General features: G+C 45.9%; 2 protein-coding genes and 1 pseudogene across 15 annotated transcripts in view; all 3 read left to right on the plus strand.

Moving 5' to 3' along the window:
* The window catches only part of LOC109451094 (protocadherin gamma-C4), a 149525-nt gene that overhangs the window by 63121 nt on the left and 69503 nt on the right, over window positions 1-16901 (plus strand). The window contains exon 1 of one of the 14 annotated variants that reach the window (XM_088798672.1): window positions 101-2709. The exons of 11 other annotated variants lie outside the window; for them this stretch is intronic. In XM_088798672.1, the coding sequence (XP_088654798.1) occupies window positions 286-2709 (2424 nt within the window). In that variant the 5' untranslated portion in view covers window positions 101-285. Of the gene's footprint in view, window positions 1-100; window positions 2710-14041; window positions 16617-16901 lie in introns of those variants that run through there. 2 more of the 14 variants (XM_074313680.2, XM_088798676.1) reach the window with 2 other exon arrangements.
* Window positions 5128-11688, plus strand: LOC148758284 (protocadherin gamma-B5-like). The gene is given in 3 exon segments (XM_088798678.1): window positions 5128-6648; window positions 10489-11228; window positions 11230-11688. Coding segments are annotated over 3 exon segments (2454 nt in total). The 5' UTR covers window positions 5128-5378; the 3' UTR covers window positions 11674-11688.
* Window positions 9832-10506, plus strand: LOC148758285 (protocadherin gamma-A9 pseudogene; annotated as a pseudogene).

Below are 16901 nucleotides of genomic sequence, written 5' to 3' on the forward strand. Positions count from 1 at the left end.
AGTATTATAAATATAAATGGTTGCAGTAACTGTTTAGGACTCTAAGCGCCGCTGTTCACCTAATTTGGAGATGAATGTAACCGAACGCCAACCAAATGCTCAGGGCTCCTACCTCACAAAGACTTGCAGATCCCACGAACCAACTGCAGGGCAGCAGCGAAACTCCATCCCTAAATTTGGGACACTCCGGCTTTCGATTAGATGATCTCCATAGCTGCAGCATAAAAGTAAACAAGACGCATATGCCCAAGGAAGATTCTGAGTGGATTACGTAGCGAAAGAACAATGGCCGCTCCAAAGAATTACCGAGGACGCGGCGAGCTGGCCCTGCTGTGCGCGCTCCTGGGCACGCTGTGGGAGATCGGGCGGGGACAGATCCACTACTCAGTGCCAGAAGAGAGTGACAAAGGATCCTTCGTGGGTAACGTCTTCAAGGACCTGGGTCTGGAGTCACAAGAGCTGGCGAAGCACGGAGTCCGCATCGTCTCCAGAGGTAGGACGCAGCTCTTTGCTCTGAACCGGAGAAACGGTAGCTTGGTCACTGCGGGCAGGATAGACAGAGAGGAGCTGTGCGCGCAGAGCGCGCGGTGTCTTGTAAATATCAACATCCTGGTTGAGGATAGAGGAAAACTTTTTGGGATAGAAATAGAAGTCACTGATATCAATGATAATAATCCAAAATTCCAGGTCGAAAATCTGGAAGTAAAAATTAACGAAATCGCTGCCCCTGGCACACGTTACCCACTCCCAGAGGCTGTGGACCCGGATGTGGGCTTGAATTCACTGCAGAGCTACCAACTCAGCCCCAATGACCACTTCTCCCTGGACGTGCAAACTGGAGATGACGGAGCTATCAACCCGGAGCTGGTGCTGGAGCGCGCCCTGGACCGCGAGGAAGAGGCTGCTCACCACCTGGTCCTCATCGCCTCCGACGGCGGCGCACCGCGTCGCTCCAGTACAGTGCACATCCAAGTGACAGTGTTGGATACGAACGACAATGCCCCGGTGTTTGCTCAACCCATTTACCGAGTGACGGTCCCAGAGAACGTGCCACCGGGCACCCGGCTGCTTACTGTAAGAGCTAGCGACCCAGATGAGGGAGCCAACGGAGAAGTGGCATACAAATTCTGGAAAATTAGTGAAAAACAATCTCCGTTATTCCAGCTTAATGAAAACACTGGGGAAATATCAACAGCAAAGAGCCTAGATTATGAAGAGTGTGCATTTTATGAAATGGAAATACAAGCTGAAGATGTGGGGGCACTTCTGGGGAGGACCAAAGTGCTTATTTTCGTGGAAGATGTAAATGACAATAGACCCGAAGTGATCATTACATCTTTGTTTAGCCCGGTCTTGGAAAATACTCTTCCTGGAACAGTAATTGCCTTCCTGAATGTGCATGACCGAGACTCCAGGAAGAATGGTCAAGTTGTCTGTTACATAAGCGATAATTTACCTTTTCAATTAGAAAAATCAATAGATAATTATTATAGATTGGTGACATGGAAATATTTGGACCGAGAAAAGATCTCTGTGTACAATATCACAGTGATGGCCTCAGATCTAGGAAACCCACCTTTATCTACTGAAACTTACATCACCCTGAGCGTGGCAGATACCAATGACAATCCGCCCACTTTTCCTCGTTCCTCCTACTCAGCCTATATCCCGGAGAACAACGCCAGAGGAGCTTCCATCTTCTCTGTAACCGCCCATGATCCTGACAGTGGCAAGAATGCCCAGGTCACTTACTCTCTCACTGAGGACACCGTCGTGGGGGCACCTCTCTCCTCTTATGTCTCCATCAACTCTGACACCGGTGTGTTGTATGCATTGTGCTCCTTCGACTATGAGCAGATCAGAGATTTACAGCTTCTGGTGACCGCCAGGGATAGCGGGGACCCACCACTCAGCAGCAATGTGTCACTGAGTCTGTTCATTCTGGACCAGAACGACAACACGCCTGAAATCCTGTACCCTGCCGTCCCAACTGATGGCTCTAGCGGTGTGGAACTGGCACCTCGCTCCGCAGAGCCCGGCTACCTGGTGACTAAGGTGGTGGCAGTGGACAGAGACTCAGGTCAGAACGCCTGGCTGTCCTACCGCCTGCTCAAGGCCAGCGAGCCAGGGCTGTTCTCCGTGGGGCTGCACACGGGTGAGGTGCGCACTGCGCGGGCCCTGCTGGACAGAGACACGTTCAAGCAGAGCCTGGTGGTGGCGGTCCAGGACCATGGCCAGCCCCCTCTCTCAGCGACTGTCACGCTCACGGTGGCCCTGGCAGATAGCATCCCAGACGTCCTGGCCGACCTGAGCAACGTCAAGAACCCCGTGAACTCTGAGGATTCAGACCTCACGTTGTACCTGGTGGTGGCCGTGGCTGCTGTTTCCTGCGTCTTCCTCGCCTTTGTTGTTGTGCTGCTGGCACTCAGGCTATGGCGGTGGCACACATCTCGTCTACTTCCGGCTTCCGGCGACAGGTTGGTCGGCCTGCCAGCCTCAAGCTTTGTGGGCGTGGAGGGGGTGCAGGCGTTCCTGCAGACCTACTCCCACGAGGTCTCCCTCACCGCGGACTCTGGGAAGAGTCACCTGATCTTCCCGCAGCCCAACTATGCGGACACGCTCATCAGCCAGGAGAGCTGTGAGAAAAATGATTCTTTGTTTACATCCATAGATTTTCATGGAGGTAAGGATGAAACCACTTCTGTTCAGGTGAGTTCAGTTTTTTGTTTACGTTTATTTCTAAGAGGAATTATTTTGTAATAAATTTATGTGTTTCGAAACACGTGTTGTAAAGAAAGCTTAAAATAGTTTTTAAGGTATGCAACGAAGTTTGGGGTTTATTTTAGTGGTGACACTATGTATGAAATTGAGCTCTAATCATCATAGTTTGTTTCGTTTGCTTTCCAAAGGCTTGGACAAGGTTGTTTAAATGTGAACGCTTGACCTTTTAAAGTCTTCCTTATTTTGCTATCATTATCACTTATTACTCATTCACTTAAGAAATAGTAACCCAACCACAGAAGGTAAGTTTGTTTTATATATAGGAATATATGTATATATTCCTAAATTAGAACTGAGGGAAAATTATTCAGACTTCTAAATCCTTGGATTAGTTTAGTAGAAATAAAATACATCACAGAATTTTTAGGATTGTGTTTCGGGTTTGGACCTAAAACTAGACTCTTGAAGGTTCCTTTACTTTACACCTCTCTTCTTAGCCCTGTGTCTGTATTGATCCTTCAAAACTTTAATGCTACTTATATTCTAAAACATAAACATATTTTAAAGGGTGGATCCTGGTGGTAGGTGTGACTGGTCCCTTAATGTTGCCTTTGAGTGTCAACGGTCACCCGGGGCTCATATCAATGGAGACATGGAATCTAAGTCTAAAATGGCCATTGCCCCCCCCCAAAATAAAATCAGATTTGAAGTAAAATGTCATTTTAAACTGTTGAAAGTGACTTTTGTAAAATACAGAACATGTTTTATAGAGTTCCAATGAGCTATTTTGGTGGGGCAGCCATGTGAAATGTGCTGTGTTCTCATGGTGAGACAGTTTGAGAATGTTGGTTTTAAGAACAGAAGTTTCATGTACACAAGGTCTTAAAAACTTAATTCGACTAAAAATGATTTTGTTTGAACTGTGTGCATGTATGTCTTCTGTATTCCCTATTATAGCATTTTAATAAAGTGAACCCCAGATTTGTCATCAGATGACAGTAGAAAATACAATAAATCATGTGTTAGTAATGAAAAAGACATTTCCCAAGTATGGTGCAGTGTTCCCTCCTATTTTGCATATACAGTGGGTGGGAGTTAACTTGATATTTTCTACAGTATTTGGGTGCACAGTCATTTAAGGGGACAACTGTATTATTGACACTTCATAATTTTAAAGTATGTGGAAAGTTATCCTGATAGAAAAGAAAATCCGTACTCTTGCGCAAAATATTCACTAATTGTCAAAAAATTTTTAGCAAATGGAGTAAAATAATTAGAACAAATATCACTATATTCAGTAAATTTATTCAAATAAATTTACCATGAGCTCAGTTCCTCTAATTCCAAAGTCATTGCTTCAGTATAACATAAGTCCATAGATAAGGAAGTAATGCAGCCTACTGGAATATCCCTTTGTGACTTTATATTGAATAGATAAACATTTCCCCCATAAATTTACATACTATATTGCGTATGACATAAGCTAAGAAAGTTTGAGATATTAAGAAGAGGGTACAGTAACTCACGTCTTGGCTACATGAAAGAGACAGTTTCTTTTGAATGAATACTTCTCAAGGTAGTCAGAAGAGTAAAAAGAAATTACTTTTCCATAGCAGTTGTACCAATTTACATTCCCAGCAACAGTGTATGAGGCTTCCTTTTTCTTCACAGCCTTGTCAACATTTGTTATTATTTGTCTTATTGATAATAGCCATTCTAACAGGTGTAAGGTGATATTTCACTGTGGTTTTGATTTGCGTTTCCCTGATAGCTATAAATTTTAATGAAAAAAAGAACCATGTTTGTTGAAGTTGGATATGACTGTTTCATAATCAATAAATACTGCATATACCACAAAAAATAAATTATTTTTATAGAGTGTTGATATTATCAGGAGGAAGGATCTGTTTGAGGATTGATACAAAATTGCACAATTTTACAAGATAATTTTCAACAGTATTGATGTTTTCTAACATATGTTATGTGAAACAGCATTAAGTATGTAGAAATGTTGGGGGAAACAGGGATTGATGAAAGGTCAGATTTTCACGTCATAACTAACAAAGAGAATGAATTTTTTAAATCTGTAAACTCTCTGAGGGCAATACCTGTGCCTTATTCATTATCATATCGCCACTGACAAAGGCAGTACTTAGCACAAGGCAAGAGTTCAACGTATGTTTGTAAAATGGTGAAATGAATGTACCTATATGTAGGTTTCTATAAAAACCCACCATGATATAGCTAATAATTTGGAAACAAGAGAAAAGATATCTTAAAGAAGGCCTTATAATTTAAGATATTAAGTATATTAACACAAACACATGAATTGTTCGGTCAGGCAAACGATTATAATTGTAGCTGATTAGACCCAAGCAGCACAGGCTGCAGTTTCCTAGTACGGACTCTGGGCGCCGCTGTTGGCCAGAGTGGAGAGCTTGGCTCAGGCCATCGCCTCGCGCAGCCGCAGTGCACTTTCCCTAGCTGACACCCGACAGAGCGATCCTCTTTACACCGCTTTCTTCTCCGGAAAAGAACAAACCCAGACCCCCACGTAGGAACTAAAGCCTGTTCCGAGCTCCGGACATCTGCAACACAGAGATTGTTTGTCATCCGGCGCCTCCAGGCCGGTGAGCAAGCCCAGGGGAGCGAGAGGGATGGCGAGCGGCGCTGGGGACAGGGGCTGGGCTGAGAGGCGGCCCGTGCTCTTGCCCTTCCTGCTGTCTTTGTTCTGCCCGGCGCTCTCTGAGCAGATCCGCTACAGAATTCCCGAGGAACTGCCTGAGGGCTCGGTGGTGGGGAACCTCGCCAAGGACCTGGGACTCAGTGTCGGGGAGTTACTGACTCGAAAACTGCGCGTCAGTTCGGAGAAGCCTTACTTCACTGTGAGCGCAGAGCGCGGGGAGTTACTTGTGGGCAGCAGGCTGGACCGGGAGCAGATATGCGGGAAGAAGCCAGTCTGTGCTCTGGAATTTGAGGCTGTTGCCGAAAGGCCATTGAATTTTTATCACGTGACTGTGGAGATCGAGGATATTAATGACCACACGCCAAAATTCATGCAAAGTTCCTTTGAGCTGCAAATAAGTGAGTCCACACTGCCAGGCATGCGATTTATATTGGAAGTAGCGGAAGATGCAGATATTGGCCTAAACTCTCTGCAGAATTATAAACTGTCTCTTAGCCCTAGTTTCTCATTGATAAATAAGGAGAAACAAGATGGTAGTAAATACCCGGAACTGACATTGGAGAAATCCTTAGACCGGGAACAACAGAGTTATCATCGGTTGGTCCTCACTGCCTTGGATGGCGGAGATCCACCCCTAAGCGGCACCACTGAGCTCCGGATCCAGGTCACTGATGCCAATGATAACCCCCCTGTATTCAGCCAGGACGTGTACAGAGTCAGTCTTCCGGAAAACGTGCCCCCAGGCTCCGCTGTGCTGCAGGTGTCAGCCACCGACCTGGACGAGGGCATCAACTCAGAAGTGACTTATTCTTTCAAGCGGACCGGGCAAGTGTTCCATCTGAATTCAAAGAGCGGGGAAATTACCACTTTAAGCACACTGGATTTCGAAGAAATCAAGGAATATTCTGTAGTGGTGGAAGGAAGGGATGGTGGAGGACTGGTAGGACAATGTACAGTTGAAGTTAACATTCAAGACGAAAATGACAACAGCCCAGAAGTTACATTCCATTCTGTAGTGGAAATGATTCTGGAAAACGCAGTGCCGGGAACGCTAATTGCTTTGATCAAAATACACGACCAAGATTCTGGGGAAAATGGGGAGGTATATTGTCGATTAGAGGGTGAAGTCCCTTTTCAGATAATCTCTTCGTCCAGAAATTCATATAAGTTGGTAACAGATGGGACCCTGGACCGGGAGCAGACCCCGGATCACAATGTCACCATCACAGCCACCGACAGGGGCAAGCCGCCCCTCTCCTCCAGCACCACCATCACCCTGCACATCGGTGACGTCAACGACAACGCCCCGGTTTTCCAACAGTCAGCCTACTTGGTCCATGTGCCAGAAAACAACCCGCCCGGTGCCTCCATAGCTCAGGTCAGCGCTTCAGATCCCGACCTGGGACCCAACGGCCACGTCTCCTACTCCATCGTGGCCAGCGACCTGGAGCCGCGGGCGCTGTCGTCCTACGTGTCCGTGAGCGCGCAGAGCGGGGTGGTGTTCGCGCAGCGCGCCTTCGACCACGAGCAGCTGCGCGCCTTCGAGCTGACGCTGCAGGCCCGCGACCAGGGCTCGCCCGCGCTCAGCGCCAACGTGAGCGTGCGCGTGTTGGTGGGCGACCGCAACGACAACGCGCCAAGGGTGCTGTACCCCGCGCTGGGGCCCGACGGCTCGGCGCTCTTCGACACGGTGCCGCGCGCCGCGCAGCCAGGCTACCTGGTCACCAAGGTGGTGGCGGTGGACGCGGACTCGGGACACAACGCCTGGCTGTCCTACCACGTGCTGCAGGCCAGCGAGCCCGGACTGTTCAGCCTGGGGCTGCGCACGGGCGAGGTGCGCACGGCGCGCGCTTTGGGCGACAGGGACGCGGCCCGCCAGCGCCTGCTGGTCGCTGTGCGCGATGGGGGACAGCCGCCCCTCTCGGCCACCGCCACGCTGCTCCTGGTCTTCGCTGATAGCCTACAAGAGGTACTGCCAGACCTCAGTGACCGGCCCGCGTCCCCTGACCCCCAGGCTGAGCTGCAGTTTTACCTGGTTGTGGCCTTGGCCTTGATCTCGGTTCTTTTCCTCCTCGCGGTGATTCTGGCGGTTGCTCTACATCTGAGACGCTCCTCCAGACTCTCCACCGGAGGCTACTTTCAGCCTGGTCTTTGCGTCAAATCTGGACCCGCGGTTACCCCCAACTACAGTGAAGGGACTTTACCTTATTCCTACAATCTGTGCGTTGCCCATACTGGAAAGACAGAATTTAATTTTCTACAATGTAATGAGCAGCTGAGCTCAGGACAAGACATACTTTGTGGCGATTCGTCAGGGGCCTTATTTCCACCGTGTAATTCCAGTGAGTCTACTTCCCATCCTGAAACACTAACAGCGGTGAGTTCCATTTAAGTGCCTAGACCTTTTCATCATCTATCCAATTTTCCATATTTATATAAAAATATATTATGTTTTCAAGTCTAGTGAGTTGTCTTAGGGATATTATAGCCTGTCAGAAAGCTGTACTTACATTCTTTAAGGGGAGTGGTGTGTAGTTATGTGCCATAAAATAGCGATTTCTTACAAATTTGGATTTACGAAATAGTGGGAGTGTGCTCTTTGCTTCACAGCAAAAGTAGAGTACCAATTTCTTATCTCTTTTTCAAAGCTATTGAAATTTACCCATTGTCTCATTCTTTAACATATTAAAAATGTTACATGTATAATAAGTAAACATTAAATTTAAAGCAAGTGATCATTTCATTGATCCTTTAAAGCAAACAAACTACTGCTAGGTATCTTCCTTCACTGATTTCACTGTTACAGTTTCCATCCCTTTCTTGTGTTTAGTCCTCATGTCTATTCCTTATATCTACCTATTCATGATTCTTTGAATCCCTTTTAATTGTAAGAAAAATAATCTGTGTGTGTGTGTGTGTGTGTGTGTGTGTGTGTGTGTGTGGTGTTGTGTGTATATGAGAAAGTGAGACAGAAAGAGACTGACTGACTGATTGAACTCACCAGAAGGTCCAAATCATTATCTGAGTTCCTTCAAGTTTTCTTGAATGCAAAATCCTCCTCTTCCTCTCTATAATTACCAGAATGAGAGACTTGATAAAAGAGGAAATGCCACTGCCTCTATCATTTGCTCTCGTTCCTGATCTACATTTTTTGAAGACGGAAGGGGGAAAGTCACTAGATTGTCTTATCATTTGGAGCACTAAACATTAGTGACTAGAGGTTTTCTTATCATCCTTATAACTGTAGGAGGGGAGGAGAATCCTAAATTTTCCATTCTAAGGCAAAAACTACTAATTTCATGCATATGCAAAGATGCGATTACATAAGTAAGTACCAGTCTTTTGCTAGGTTTCCCTTAGGAACTGCTTCATTAAAGGGAAAGTAGAGAAATTGCTGAAAGAAATTTCTCATAATGGCACTTTTTATTTTCTAGTAGTAATAATTTGTTCCATATTTGGTGTTCTTTTCCCAAAATTATTACATAAATGTAAGTGATTCTTAAGTTCAAGATTACCTTAAAATTGCATGATTTCTTGTTGAAAGGATTGAAATGAAAACCCGCTTTTCAATGTATGTTCATTTGAATCTTTCAAATGCCATAGCCTGTGCATGCATTATGTATTCACATAGAAAAGTTAAAAAAAAAATTCTGAAATAGCATAAAAATTTTACAATCACAAATATGTAACATTTAAAATCCAATCCTTTTAAAATTTAACAATATTAGTTGAGAAAAATCTATTGCTATTGCCTAATTAAAATTATTTTTGTAAACAAAATTTTAAGGAAATCTTACTCTACAAATTTTACTATGAAAATAATTAACCTCATATAACTTCAAACTGAATAATCTATCCATATATATTCGTTCAATATAAATTATATAAGATATATGTATAGAATTAAGAATAGAGAAAAAGCAAAATTCTACCAATAATTAGAGTAAGTTAATTTGATATTAAGAAACAATGGTGACTTAATAATACAATTAATAGAAATTTCATTCCATTTCATCTTCAACTAAGATATCCACAAATGTTAATTGCTTTTGAAATATGAATGAAACAATTAGAGAAATCTAAAATCATAATTAGAAAAGCGTAGTGTTTTCCTTTTCAGTCATCTGTGATCAAGTACTGTATTGCATATCTCAGTCAGTATAGTTACAACTTAGGACTCTGAGCGCTGCTTTTCACCAACTCTAGGAAAAGCTCAATCAGTGCTCCATCCGGATGTTAGAATTTGCTGCTACGCAAAACCCCGCAGACCACACAAACCGACTCCGGGATGGCAACAAAACAGCCTCTTAACTTGCGTTTCTCCTGAGGAAAAAAAGGTCTCCATAATTTGCAGGAGGAAAAAAGAACCTAAGAAGTCAGCGTGCATAGAAAGCATTCTGAAAAAAATCCAGAGTGAAGCAACAATGGTGGCTCCAAAGAATCGCCCGCACTTCAGAGGATTGGTCCTGCTGAGCCTTTTCCTGGGGAGGCTGTGGGAGACCCAGGCCAGCCAGATCCTCTACTCAGTGCCTGACGAGACAGAAAGAGCCTATGTCTGGGAAATATCTCAAAGGATCTGGGGCTGGAGCCCCGGGAGCTGGCGCAGCGCGGAGTGCGCATCGTCTACAGAGGTAGGACGCAGCTTTTCGCTCTGAATTCGCTAAGCGGAAGCTTGGTCACCGCGGAAGAATAGACAGAGAGGAGCTGTGCGCTCAGAGCGCGCGGTGCTGGTTAACGTTAAAGTCCTGGTTGAAGACAGAGTGCAACCTTATGGAATAGAAATAGAAGTCACTGATAGGAACGACAATGCCTCAAAATTCCAGGCTGAAAATCTGGAAGTGAAAATTAACGAAATCGCTGCGCCTGGCACGCGTTATCCACTCCCAGAGGAACAGTAATTGTTCTTTTCAATACTCATAACGGAGACTCTGGGAAGAATGGTCAAGTGGTCTTTCCATCCAGGAGATTCTACCTTTTCAATTAGAAAAGTGAGTAGAAGATTATTATAGATTGTTGACATCCCAAATTCTTGACCAAGAAAAAAAACCTCTGAATATAACATCACAGAGGAACAGACAGAGGAACACCACCCCTGTCCACAGAAATTCACGTCACCCTGCACGTGGTCGACATTAACGACAATCCATCCTCCTCTGAACCGTCCTACTCAGTCTATCTCCCAGAGAACAACCTTAGAGGCACCTCCATCCTCTCTGTGACAGCCCATGACCCTGACAACAATGAGAATGCCCGAGTTATTTACTCCTTGGTTGAGGACACCATCCAAGGGGCGCCTCTCTCCTCCTGTGTCTCCATCAACTCTGACACTGGTGTGATTTACGCTCTTCGCTCCTTCGACTTCGAGCAGTTTTGAGATCTTCAAAAGCAGGTGAAGGCAAGAGACAGTGGGGACCCACCACTCAGCAGCAACATGTCACTGAGTCTGTTTGTACTGGACCAGAACGACAATGTGCCAGAGATCCTGTACCCCTCGCTTCCTACTGAAAGTTCCACTGGTGTGGAACTGGCACCCCGCTCTTCAGAGCCCAGCTATCTGGTGACTAAGGTGGTGGCAGTGGACAGAGTCTCAGGGCAGAACGCCTGGCTGTCCTATCGCCTGCTCAAGGCCAGCGAGCCAGGGCTGTTCTCCGTGGGGCTGCACACGGGCGAAGTGCGCACTGCGCGGGCCCTGCTGGACAGAGACGCGCTCAAGCAGAGCCTGGTGGTGGCGGTCCAGGACCACGGACAGCCCCCTCACTCAGGCACTGTCAGTCTCACCGTGACTGTGGCCGACAGTATCCCAGATGTGTTGGCTGACTTGGGGCAGTTTTGAGATCCCTTCGAACCCAGAGGCCTCAGACCTCACATTGTACCTGGTGGTGGCTGTGGCCTCGGTCTCCTGCCACTTCCTCGCTTTTGTCATTGTGCTGCTGGGGCTCAGGCTTAGACGCTGGCACACATTCTTCTGTGTGCTCCAGGCTTCAGGAGGCGGATTGGTTGGCATACAGGCTTCTCACTTTGCAGGCATGGACGGGGTGCAGGCTTTCCTACAGATCTATTCCCATGAGGTCTCCTTCACCACGGACTCACAGAAGAGTCACCCGGACACGATTATCAGCCAGGAGAGCTGTGAGAAAAATGAACCTTTGTGCATTTCAGATGATTCTAGGTTTCCTATAGAGGACACCCTTTTGGTTCCAGTTAGTTCTTTTTTCCTCCTTTACTTTCTATTACAATTAGTTTTGTCTCCAGGTGTTCACACTTAAGGTAGGCTATGTTGATATTAACATATTTCTCACAATTTAAGTTTTTATTGGGCCTAATTTTTGCTCTGACATTTATAGAAGGCATTTACTGGTTATATCGCAGATATAATTTTCAGTTTCTCATAATAATTAACCTAGGGTCAAGGAAACCTTCCTCATGGGGCTGCTCTCATGATCTGGCATTAATATGGCTCTTTGGGTGGGCTTATTTGATTGCTTACCCTGGTTCACTATGAATTTTAGAGCTGGTTTCCTAGTCTCAGAATTTATTATTATTTGCAATGGCCATATTGTGGTATTCTTACTCTAAAAACATTACTACAGCCAATACTCCTTTTTGTTTTAAAGATGGGGAAGGGGAACAGGACTTTATTGGGGAACAGTGTGTACTTCCAGACCTTTTTTCCAAGTCAAGTTGTTGTCCTTTCAATCTTATTTGTGGAGGGTGCCATTCAGCTTCAAGTTGTTGTCCTTTCAGTCTTAGTTGTGGAGGGCGCAGCTCAGCTCCAGGTCCAGTTTTCTAGTTGCAGGGGGCACAGCCCACCATCCCTTGCTGGAGTCAAGCAGTTGAACTGGCAACCTTGTGGTTGAGAGGACACGCTCCAACCTACTGAGCCATCCGGGAGCTCAGCAGCAGCTCAGCTCAAGGTGCTCCGTTCAATCTGAGTTGCAGGGGGCAGAGCTCACCATCATTTGCTGGACTGGAGCAGTTGAACCAGCAACCTTGTGTTGAGAGCCCACTGTCCCATGTGGGAATCAAATGCGCAGCCTTCGGAGTTAGGAGCACGGAGCTCCAACCGCCTGAGCCACCAGGCTGACCCCCTACTTTTGTAAGTGTAAATTAATGAGACAGTAAATACATTCTTAGAGAAACAACTGAAAACCTAGATTTGCTGCTTCTGCTCTTTTGTTTCTATGACAAGACAACACCCTTTTGAAGTGATGTTTTTCAGATCTGACCTTTGTAGAGGTCGTTTGTGTTTAAATATCATTTCTGAGGAAAATACAAACTCAGTCATCATCCATTTCCAAACCCTAGTAAGCATTTTTTGTTCTTTTAATGGTGAAAAATTTAACATCCTTGTTCTCATATCCTCAAGGTTTTAATTTTCTAATGCTAGAAGGTCAAATTATTAATAGTTTGAAACTCTTCTTTCCTATACTTTGTGCTTATTCAAGAGGGGTTTCTGAGACTACACACTGTGAGAGGACAAAAAAAATGGAAATAAAAATTATTCTTCAACTGTCTGTTTTAATGGCTCAATTCTCCAATCTTTGAGGCTAGAAGTAAATCTAGATATGGGAGATGATTTAGGAAAATATTCTCAGGAACTGCTAGAGTGGTTCTGAGAATATTTTATTGGCTTTTAACTATTGGGGAAAGAATAATGTATTATTTAATTTAAATGATATTCCAGGAGACTTTGAAAATAAGCTTTGAAGTTGACTCAAAATTGCATTCTAAACATACTGAATATAAGGGTTAATATGTCTGGGAATCCATTATGACATACAGGCATTATAATCATTTCAAATACTCATTATTCTTAAGCTAATAGGAAGAAACTAAACCATCATTTATGGTCATATTTTTAACCATGAAGTAGGAAACCTGTCATTTAAAGTTTCTGCTCTGGAGACTAACCTTTAGTACTTAATATTCATAAATATTAAAATATGTGTTAATTTGAAAAAAGAATAATACATAAATATTGAAGGTTGCATGTCACAGTAGGCAACTACTACTCTCTATGATAGAAATGTCACTTGCCTTTAAAAACAACACAAGGCTTACTGGATGGACGATTGGGCAGAGTGTGGAAATGCTAAATTCTAATTTTCTTAAACTAGGTAGAACTTTTGCATTGGTAACAGATTATATAATATAATAGACTTAAAGGTAAAATTCTTGCTCATATTATTGTCTCATCTTCAAAGGAGTTAATTAAATATCTTGGGTTTGCTTCAAAATAATGAGTGCAATATATATTAAACAAAAATGATCTTGTGTTGATCATTGTTGCAGTTGTGTCATGCGTACGAAGATTCAATAATAATGCTCCCTATTTTTGTATAAGTTTGAAATTTTCCATAATAAATTTGATGAAAACATTCTGTATATAGGAAACGAACGTAATACTATGGTAAACTAAAATTTGGGGCTATTACACAACTCCATTTTTGAAAAGAGATAATATACACAGGAGATAAATTGGATTCAAATCTGAAATGTCAGACTGCAGTTCCACACGGTACCTCTGGGCGCCGCTGTCGGCCAGTGCAGGGCAAGCGCTGACGCCCAGGATTCTTCAGCCTCTAGCCTGGGATTTCCAGCTCAGCCACCAACACAGGGACGGAAACCCGCTTACACATTAGTGCTCCCGGCCGCGCAGACTCTCCCCAGCACACACGGATTCCCAGCTCCGCCCGTCCTGGGCCGAATACTCTTTTAGTGACGCTGTGGGTTGCAGTTTCTTCAGCTTTCCAAAAAGCTTGGGACTCAGCGAGAACTGGAGCGCGCAATGGGAGGGAGCTGCACGCAGACACGCCGTGCCCGCCGGCCGCAGGTACTGTTTTCCTTCCTGCTGCCTTTGTTCTACCGCGCGCTTTGCGAGCCGATCCGCTACTCGATTCCGGAGGAGCTGGCCAAGGGCTTGGTGGTAGGGAACCTCGCCAAGGATCTAGGGCTCAGTGTGCTTGAGGTGTCGGCTCGGAAGTTGCGAGTTAGCGCGGAGAAGCTGCTTTTCCAAGTAGATGCGGAGAGCGGGGACTTACTCGTGAAGGACCGAATAGACCGTGAGCAGATTTGCAGAGAGAGAAGACGATGTGAGTTGCAGTTGGAAGCTGTGGTGGAAAATCCTTTAAACATTTTTCATATCATTGTGGTTGTCGAGGATATTAATGATCATGCTCCCCAATTCGATAAAAAGGAAATACATTTAGAAATTTTTGAATCTGTATCCCCAGGTGCACGGATATCTCTTGACCCTGCCACTGACCCCGATATAAACATGAACTCAATTAAAGATTATCAGATAAACCCTAACCCTTATTTCTCATTAATGGTTAGAGTTAATTCCGATGGTGGCAAATACCCAGAGTTGTCTTTGGAGAAACCCCTAGACCGGGAAGAGCAGCGGTCTCATCGCTTGATATTGACTGCCTTCGATGGAGGGGACCCGCCACGAAGTGCGACCGTTCAAATAGAAATCTCTGTTAGGGACACCAATGATAACCCCCCTGTGTTCAGCAAAGAGGAATACAGAGTCAGTGTCAGTGAAAATCTGCCCCCTGGGTCCTCCGTGTTGCATGTGACAGCCACTGATCAGGATGAGGGCGTCAACGCCGAAATAAATTACTATTTCAGGAGCACTGCTCAAAGTACAAGGTACATGTTCTCATTGGATGAGAAAACAGGCATGATTAAGAATATTCACCCATTGGATTTTGAGGATACGGAAAGATATACCATGGAAGTCGAAGCAAAGGACGGAGGTGGTCTCTCTACCCAATGTAAAGTGATCATAGAAATCCTAGATGAAAACGACAACAGTCCAGAAATAATCATCACTTCTCTCTCTGATGAGATTTTGGAGGATTCCCGTCCAGGAATGGTTGTTGCACTCTTCAAAACACGGGACCGGGATTTCGGAGGAAATGGAGAAGTCATATGTAACATAGGAAGAGATATTCCTTTCAAGATTTACTCCTCTTCTAATAATTACTACAAGCTGGTGACAGATGGGGCCCTAGACAGAGAGGAGACTCCGGAATACAATGTCACCATCACAGCCACGGACAGAGGCAAGCCGCCCCTCTCCTCCAGCACCACCATCACCCTGCACATCACCGACGTCAACGACAACGCTCCGGTTTTCCAACAGTCAGCCTACTTGGTCCACGTGCCAGAAAACAATCCACCCGGTGCCTCCATAGCGCAGGTCAGCGCCTACGACCCCGACCTGGGACCCAACGGCCACGTCTCCTACTCCATCGTGGCCAGCGACCTGGAGCCGCGGGCGCTGTCGTCCTACGTGTCCGTGAGCGCGCAGAGCGGGGTGGTGTTCGCGCAGCGCGCCTTCGACCACGAGCAGCTGCGCGCCTTCGAGCTGACGCTGCAGGCCCGCGACCAGGGCTCGCCCGCGCTCAGCGCCAACGTGAGCGTGCGCGTGTTGGTGGGCGACCGCAACGACAACGCGCCAAGGGTGCTGTACCCCGCGCTGGGGCCCGACGGCTCGGCGCTCTTCGACACGGTGCCGCGCGCCGCGCAGCCCGGCTACCTGGTCACCAAGGTGGTGGCGGTGGACGCGGACTCGGGACACAACGCCTGGCTGTCCTACCACGTGCTGCAGGCCAGCGAGCCCGGACTGTTCAGCCTGGGGCTGCGCACGGGCGAGGTGCGCACGGCGCGCGCTTTGGGCGACAGGGATGCGGCCCGCCAGCGCCTATTGGTCGCTGTGCGCGATGGGGGACAGCCGCCCCTCTCGGCCACCGCCACGCTGCTCCTGGTCTTCGCTGACAGCCTACAAGAGGTACTGCCAGACCTCAGTGACCGGCCCGCGCCCCCTGACCCCGAGGCTGAGCTGCAGTTTTACCTGGTTGTGGCCTTGGCCTTGATCTCCGTGCTCTTCCTCCTCGCGGTGATTCTGGCGGTGGCCCTGCGCCTGCGACGCTCCTCCAGCCCTGCCGCAGGGGGCTGCTTTGGGTCTGTTCTCTGCTCCAAGTCTGGATCTGAGATTCCCCCCAACTACAGTGAGGGAACATTGCCCTATGCCTATAATTTGTGTGTGCCTGGGGCTCAAACTAACTCGGAATTTAATTTCCTCTCTTCTGTCGATCATTGTCCAACCACACAAGATACTCTCCTCAAAGATAGCTCTTCAATGCTATTGGCTAGCTGTCTAACTCCTAGTGTTGAAGCAGATAAGAAGACTTTTAAACAGGTAAGTAGTTAAAATAATGTTATTTATACTGCAATACTGTTATTTATATTCCAATATATACCAATATGGCGCTGTGATTTCAAGATCCTAGGTTCAATATTTCGATAAAGTTCCTAAAATAAATCTTGATCAGAGCTGTGGGTATCCAAATGCATTTTAGTTGAGGATATGGGATGCAGTTATATTTTTATATCATGGTATTTAAGTAACAACCCTAATGCCATCCAAATTTTCTCAAAGATTTCATCTTTATTTCTCTCAATAAAGAAACAGTGGTAAGAATTA

Source organism: Rhinolophus sinicus, chromosome 5 (genome assembly GCF_057876585.1).
Source record: "Rhinolophus sinicus isolate RSI-liver-muscle chromosome 5, RSI-T2T, whole genome shotgun sequence".
Lineage (NCBI taxonomy): Eukaryota > Metazoa > Chordata > Mammalia > Chiroptera > Rhinolophidae > Rhinolophus > Rhinolophus sinicus.